The 8,299-nt window shown below is 36.4% G+C and overlaps 1 protein-coding gene across 1 annotated transcript; it reads right to left on the bottom strand.

The window, feature by feature from the left end:
* Positions 1-4,428: 4,428 nt before the first annotated feature.
* LOC134670822 (cytochrome P450 6B1-like) lies at positions 4,429-7,841 on the bottom strand. The gene is made up of 2 exons (XM_063528646.1): positions 6,552-7,841; positions 4,429-4,936 (listed from the first exon to the last, which is right to left on the bottom strand). Exons 1-2 carry the CDS (start codon positions 7,795-7,797, stop codon positions 4,770-4,772), a joined length of 1,413 nt encoding a protein of 470 aa, XP_063384716.1. The 5' UTR covers positions 7,798-7,841; the 3' UTR covers positions 4,429-4,769.
* Positions 7,842-8,299: the final 458 nt, after the last annotated feature.

Genomic DNA, 8,299 nt, shown 5'->3' with positions numbered 1-8,299 from the left:
CCCCATATAAATAAGTGCACGTAATGAAAAAAAATAATTTTATTTTAAAAAATCTCCTTAGACTTGTACCATGAGTATTGCGCTTCCTATAACCTTTCCCGCTGTCAATGTGGACACAGTACCTTTTCATTTATGCGCGTAATTTAATAAGGCCATAACCGCATGATTGTATATATAGTGAATGGATATTTTCACGGTTTGTACACACTTATTAGTGTTCCGTACAAAACTTTGTTTTATAATACATTTGCTCATTAAGTGGTACTTTACGCGGCTGTTAGCGAAATAGTCCAATTTCTTTTAAGTTATTTCTGATCGTAATCCATACGTTCACACCAAAGGCTAGATTTTCAAATACTTTATTATATCGCCACATTTGACATTCATTACGTACTTGCATCGTTCAAATTCCCAATAGCTAATACAGTCATTTTTTTTTTCAATTAGCAGTAGTTACCTATTACATCACTGCGCCTTATTAAAAAATAATCAGGACATGTTCAAAGCAAGTATGTCGATTTATAAGTTATACATAATTATGTAGGTCAACCGTTATAAATTAGCAAACAAACAGCCAGCTCACGTATATTAATAATTAAGTAGGTAGCTCAGCAGACCTCTATACACGCGAACCTGTTAGCAAAAGAGCGAACTTTTACCTTACCCTTACACAGTGACATTTGCATAGTAGGTATACCTAATACTCTAGTGAATCTAATAACATACTCGTAGATTCTAATTATAGAAACATATCCTAACAAAGTGTTTGAACCTACGGTGCAGTTACGTGTCATTATTTTTTTTATTTTAATTTTTACCCCTAATTGAACGAAATTCGTAGTCGCCATAAGATATATCGGAGCGGTTAAGGCGTTCACATATTTCTGGAAACGCCTCTATTGTCAAGGCGTGCGTGTTCAGATATTGTGAACACCTTGGCCGCTCCGATATATCTGATGGCGACTGTAGGTACCGTAAAATGGTCTTACTTTGCTCCAAAATTGGCTCCACTTAAATTTTGAATATTTTTTAAACTATTCATTATTTAAATATTTAGACAAATTGAATATGAAGAAGAACATCTCATGTGACATATTTTATCGGTAAATCAACTTTATGAAATGATGTTATATATAAAACGAAGCTCTGAATAAAGGGCACAAGATACCCATTGTTTGGGGTATTTTTGCTCCTACCTATAGTTCACTCAGGGGTGCAAAGTTACCCCATTGTGCGCCAAATTAATAGGTCCCGCCAAGAAAAGTAGATTATTTTTATGACCAAAGTAGCAATTCAAAAAATATATACAATTTCGTTTATCTGAGTATACATAAATAATAATATAGATATATTATGTTAAGATTTTTTTTTAATCGGAGCATAGTTACCCACAAAGGAGCAAAGTAGGACCATTTTACGGTACATAATTATAATTGTATATGTGCAATAGATGCTCGTTTGTTTGTGCAGCGTTGAAACAGCGGGCAATGGGCGATCTCACTGTCAATTTCCTTAATAAATTGCGTTGCTATCGTTGCTACATTGCTGCCTCGATTTGAACGTTGAATTCGCCACTTATTGTCCGTTTCCCAGTGCCGCAACACTGCAACGGTAACACTGCATTAGATAGATTTTTTTTATGTTATAGCAGCCTATTGTATACTTCTACTTTCAATGCACTTTTTTCTCTGCAGGTAGATAGGTAATGTTTCCTCTTATTGAGTCATACTGTCATGAGATTAGATAAGCTCGTCATTGCACTATTCATCTGGGCAATATTTTACTTGTTATTCAAATTCCTTATTACTTTTCGGTCGCTTGATGATATATTTATATCCCCCCACAGTCATATATTTCAGTCAAATGAGAAGAAAATTAAAACTTTTGTCAATTGTGACTGGAAGCTTTAATTCTTCTGGGCTTAACGGTTTCCATAAATTTCACCTCGGATCTTTGTTTGCACAAAAATCGCTCACTCTGTTTGCTAAGCGCCATCAGTCATATATCCAAAACAGGGTGGAACTGGGCTATGGGCATACGTCAGTAAATCAGGACACCGACGGCCTCCACACTTTGTGTTTTTAAAGGACTGTATGCAGCACAGTACTACAAAATTGTGTCTAGAAGATTAGGTAGGTTAAGGTACCTATTGTAAAAATTTGGTGCCAAAAAAAGTTTTCATACATATTTTTTTAAATGCTCCTAACTCTTAAAATAACAAAAAAAAACATAAAGTCAAACGTAGGGGCTAAGTTGTGGTTAATATACAACACATTCTGTCAAAATAATTTCAATAATGTTAATATCCAGAGAGGAGAACGAGGACTACGTTTGTATGAAAAGGCGATTTCTCGCGGGTCCTCCACTTTCGTCTTAATAAGCATATAAGTATAGATATTATTTTTTAAGTTTATTTTTATCCAAGCAGCGTAATAGAGCACTAATCCACAAAAGATTTTTTTTCGTAGCTACATATAATCACAATAACTAGTGTCTATCAGGTGTCTATATTGTCTATACGGCCACCAGCACCACCTAAGAAAAGGTTATCAACTTCTATGAAACAAAACTAAACACTTAAAATAACATTTACTTACAATTTCAATGACGGCCTACGTTCACACAGTTTTTAGAGCACTTAGCTCTTATGGGATCACTTCGGTCTTGTTTTTTACTGAAGAGCTTTCAAAGTTGGTTTCCCATAGGTCCCCGTACTCGTCCGACTTGCTTTAACTAAATTATACTGAGCCTAGTGTCCCCTGCGCATAACAGACTCCATTACCAAACAGTGCCGTGACAATAGTACACAGTTGAGCAACAAGATACTTATAGAGAAATTATTTACAATAACGATTGTGAAGCCTTTTAGCGCAGGTAGGGTAGGTAAGGTAGGTATTTAATTGGGAAGTTCGTTTTGAGAACATCACTTTCTGTATTATAACTACATTTTCAAGGGACCTTTAGGAGCAGTCGTCTTCGACGAAAGTCAGTAACTGAGCACCTGAGTAAGCCTCTACACCCAATCATACAATCCTTGTTAAGTATAACTATCTATAGTTCGTTTTTTTTAGCATTAGAAATAAGGTAAACAATCTTGATGTGTCTTTTAATTGAAAAACACATTTTAAAAATAAGTTACGGCAAATATGTAACAATTATGAATCTAATACGATCACTTATATTCTTCTGCTTTCATAATACATAGTTTTTGATTTTTAAAAAGCGTTTTTCAATTAGAAGACATGTTAAGATCGCTTAACTTCTTGCAAGTTCTTTCTAATGTTAAAAAAAACGAACTATAGTATAAGTACATATTTATAAATAAATAGTAGGGGATTGTGTACATTTTAGAAACACGTCGAAGGATTATTGTTTTTTGAACTTGTTCTCTGAAATTAACTTGCTAAATTCCTATCAACAGAATATGGTTGGAATGAGAACGGTGTTCCCAATATGTCATTAAGTGTCGTCCGAATAACGGATCCACCCAAAGGAAAAATGAAACTTGATTGACAACTTTTTTGGCCAGGCTGATTTGTGGTAGGTAGGTAGGTACTTTCTCTTGGATCTCCCAATCCGGACTAATCCCAATGAGGCCTAGTTTCCCCTCTGGGTTGGAAGGTCAGAAGGCAGTCGCATTCGTAAAAACTAGTGCCTACGTCAAATCATGGGATTAGTTGTCAAGCGGACCCCATCAGGCTCCTATGTGAGTCGTGGCAAAATGCCGGGATAACGCGAGGAAGAAGAAGACTTTCGATCGGATCTCCGTTAAAATAAACAACTCTCTTTATAACCCTACTGGCATTTTCATTGGCTATGAGTATGACATTGCATGGGCATTGAAGATAAAAGATAAAAAATAGTTTATTCAAGTAGGCATATGAAAATGGAGTATGACAGTTTATGAACTATATAATTTTTAGAAGTATGGCAGTTAATGAACTATATATTATTTAGAATCACCACATTAACCACTGTTACTTTGACACTAAATAACTCACCAAATAAATTGTTTGTTTTTAAAAGCAATCGTAGATCCTATAAAAGTAGTTCAATACCTATATTCTAAGCAAAATGTTTGAACTACACTCTGACCGTAGTTAAACATAACATGTAGGTATAGATGACATTGTTATATTGTTTTCAAACTGTGCACCATCCCGATGGGATGCCATGGAAAATATTTCCGGTTCCGAACCCCTCTTTTGCTTTCTCTCATCGTTTTTTCGATCCCTCTCGATCATTGTCATTCCTATTTATTTTTTTAATGGGCTACCATGATTCACAATGACGCCGGCTGGTAACTGAATGGAAATGTATTGAAAGCGTTTTAATAAAATGTTTTTTTTATTTATATAATAAGTATCTACAAAGGTTCTTAGAAGCAGCAAAAGAGAGCAATTTTTTTTCAATTAGATATAATGGCCACTTAAGTAGAATATGTATATTTACTATAGGATAAATTTACTATGCTAAGTATAAATTTACCTACTATAATATTGAATAGGTAGGTACTTATCATAAAAATGCCTCCTTAATTGATTGTATTCATATAAGACTAATAAAAACAATCATAAAGCCAAAACCAAATAAACACAAGGTACATAAAGAAACGTAATATATAAACGAGAAAAATTCTCACTGTTGCCGTCAATGACAAAAATCTTAAATCGTAACTCTATGTGTAGGTACGTAATAATGTGTAGTAAGACTATGTTTCGTTTAAAAGTACCTAAAATTTACTATGCTAGAACAAATCTAATTACAATCTAATCGATAGGAGTAAAGTTGAGCCATATATCTCTGTCGATAACCCTAGCGAAGCCGAGGTCAGTTTTTGGAAGCCTCGGTGAAGTCTTCGAGCAGGGGCTGACTTGATACTTCAATAGGACGCGGCGAGCAATGCTGCTAATAATGCGTTTTGATAATTCCTCACCTGAAAAAATAAAGTACTTATTCAATAAATAATATTTAATTTTAAAAGCGGGAGGCCTATGTTCAGCAGACGTCTTATGGCTGAGATGATGATGATGATGAATTTTAAAAAGGTTAACATTTAGCTAAAGCGCCCAACATACATTTTTAGTTTGCCTCTTGCAAATACCTACCTACGGTTGTTATGTACCGTTTTTTGTAGTGTGTGTGTGGGTAAGGTGTGGTACACACACTACAGTGTGTCCGTGTCAACTCAACTTTCCGGGTTAAAGGATGCCTCACGCTAGACCGGGCCGAGGCCAGGCCGGAGCTTCCGGCGCTTTGTTCACAAAGCACCACGTGATCACCGATCAGTCGTCATAGAAAATGACATGTCGGACGCCTCGGCCGGGCCCGGCCCGGTCTAGCGTTCATTATTAGAAACCGTGAGCTATAAAGTTTGTAAGAATGTGAACGCACATAATATAGGCAAATACGCATTGCAAGCAGTAAAATGTTTCATCTACATAATCATAAACCCTCCATGATGCGTTCAAAAACCGCAAAGTACGGCCAGCATAAAGATAAACTACATGCATCAGCGCAAGCGATCTTCAATGTCCTATTAATTAAACTCTCCATTCATTTCTTGTTCACATGTTTTTAGAATAATTCAAATTTTGTTTTATGCTGGATATTATTTTTAAGACTACGAGTAGGTACCTGCCCCACATTGTGTTTTTTTTACTGTTCCTAATGTTGTAACGTACTTATTTTATTTCTAAATTTAAGGATTATTAAGTTTTAAGTTAAAGGGTCCACTGAAAATCAGCGTCGTTGGACCATGTGCTCCGACACATGCTGATTGTTATCCTCTTTGAGACAACAATGTCGTATAGGTATTTAATATCTGTTAAATCTTAAGATTGTTGTGTCAAATCAGAGTCGGCATCAAGATCCCAACACTCGTTTACACATAAAATTTATTAAGTTTGGTTGCTTATGACCATACACTAGGAATCCTATAGACGGAGTTTAGAGCAATTATTTCATGAAACCGATGCTGCCAAAAATACGAGGCCCGAGGGTGCGCGGGACGAGATGAGCGAGGTCCCGTGCCGTGATTGGTCCGTTCAAAAACACGGACGTCACACAAAGACATTTTCGACTCGAAAATGGAGTAATACTACCGTATGCCTGGCAGAGGGGGTAGAGCTAACTATGCTCAGTCTGAAGAATGTCTTGTCTGTGCTTATGACGCTAGAAAAACCAGTCAACTGACTAATATTGAGGTAGTGTTAGTTCAACATAATGGTTTTCGTAGTTTTAGGTATATCACGGTGTTCTAACCCTTTGAACGCCAAGAACACCTAAAGTCGTGCCCATAGCGGCAAGGACAGCTATAGGTGGTACGCTATCAAAGTAACCTTGACACTTTCAAGTAAGGTTTACATTAGCTCGCTTGCGCCCGTTCCCTTAGCGTGGAAATGACGTTTAGTTGTGTTTTTGTTCAAGACGTAAAGCGTTCAAAAGGTTAAACGTAAGTATTTAGGTACTTACACGTGCGTTGTTCTGCATTTAATAGTAGTCAAAACGATACTTATACTGATTTTGGTGAACTAATAAATGCCACTTACCAACACATTTCCTAGGGCCAGCTCCAAACGGTACATATGCATAAGCATTCTTCAACTCTCCTTCATCAAATCGATCTGGGTTAAAGAGTTCAGGTTTCTCGTAAAATCTTTTATCTTGATGCAATGCTTCAATAGGAATAGTAGCAGTCAATCCTCTGTCAATTACGAGACCATCGGGGAATTTGTACATTTTTGTACATTTTCTAGATGCGGTAGAGTACGCTGGATGCAGTCTTAAAGTTTCACGTACGACTTTATCTAAATAAACTTCGCAATCTTCACCCGATCTACAAAGGCGTATCTTTTTTTGAACCTCAGGATATTTAGCTAATTCATAAAACAAAGCAGTAAGCACATTTAGACACGGAATATAACCCTCTGTAATAAATGAGGCCAGAATTGAAACTGCTAACTCAATGTCGGAGTCTCTTTTGCGCTTGCTGTGTTTTTCTTTAATGTCCAATTGAAATTCGGATCGTATCCTCTTGACTTCCTTCATTAAATTTGATTTTTCAAGTACCTCGAGGGATTTGTTTACCGTTTCTCCGGGTAAAGTACTCAGGCCAAACAATAAATATAGAGACGGAAAGACGTTCTTTAAATAGGTCTTAAACTTTTCTGCTAGGGTAGGTTTTTGAACAGCGGATCTAAAACTCTGTATAATTTTCTTCTCGTTTCGCGTAAAATCTTTGTTTAAAAGCAAGTATTCAAACGTTCCATCCAATATATCAGCTAGAAACTGTTGAACGTTAGTATCTCCATTGATTCCTGACAAATAGCCGTGCAAACTGTCTTCAATTTCATAAGGCATGCTTTTCAACAATGACTCCATTCCTTCACGCATTACGGTCCATTTTTCTCCCTCCGCGTAAAACAAATTGTTTCGTAAACAAACATCCTGAGATTTGTCCAGGCCAAGGCCCCTGCAGTGGAAACTTGCAAAATCCGTACACAACATCTTCTCAATTACATCCGGATCTTTGACTATCAAATCTGGGATTCTGCTTTTGATGCAACCGTAGAGTCTTTCATTGGGATGTTTAGCGTAGAGTTTGTTTACCTCGTCGGTGGTGTTTCTCAATCCAAGAACTCGATGATAGTCACTCCCGAAGAAAGGCACTGCTGTTTTGTAAGATATATGTCGAACATACCAATAACTAAAGTATTTGGTCACATAGTCGAATGTTAGGGCGACGATAAGAACGCCGAGCACGCTGAAGTTAAGTAAGAAACTTTCGAAGAACATTGTGCGTTTGCACCGTGTGAGTTGTAAACAGTTACTGCGGATGCTGGCCGCTCCGTGGGCCATAACGGTGTATCTCTTAGGCACTATGCTGCTACGTACGGGTTTCGAAGGTTTTCGTCAGAGTGCCATTGAACCCGAGAGTATGTAGGTTATAATCTTTCAATGTAGGTAAAATATTTAGCAACTAGGACTATAATATTTACTTTTATGTTACTATTATTATTCATAAACTGATATTTGGTAATAACATTATATCTAGAATTACAATTTACTGGTTATCAAGACGACAGCCAAACAAGTTTATAGTGTTTAACGGTATCATGTTTTGTGAATTAGGTAAGTAGGTAAATCAACTTTAGAACATAGGTGTTAATTTGAGATTGTGAGTATAATCAAGCATTCTTACCTATACTTAAAATAACATTTTATGTTTGCCGAAGATGGTAAAGACAGATGGTAATGGATACCTACTACTACTAGTAACATTCATAGTATTTTTCAT

Source organism: Cydia fagiglandana, chromosome 1 (assembly GCF_963556715.1).
Source record: "Cydia fagiglandana chromosome 1, ilCydFagi1.1, whole genome shotgun sequence".
Classification (NCBI taxonomy): domain Eukaryota; kingdom Metazoa; phylum Arthropoda; class Insecta; order Lepidoptera; family Tortricidae; genus Cydia; species Cydia fagiglandana.
Note: the sequence above shows the minus strand (reverse complement) of the source record. Positions and strands in the feature narration are given on the sequence as shown.

Coding starts and splice junctions, on each gene's coding strand:
- LOC134670822 (XM_063528646.1), bottom strand. CDS start 7,797: ATGTTCTTCGAAAGTTTCTTACTTAACTTCAGCGTGCTCGGCGTTCTT. Junction 4,937..6,551: donor TGGCCCTAGGAAATGTGTTG/GTAAGTGGCATT, acceptor TTATTTTTTCAG/GTGAGGAATTATCAAAACGC.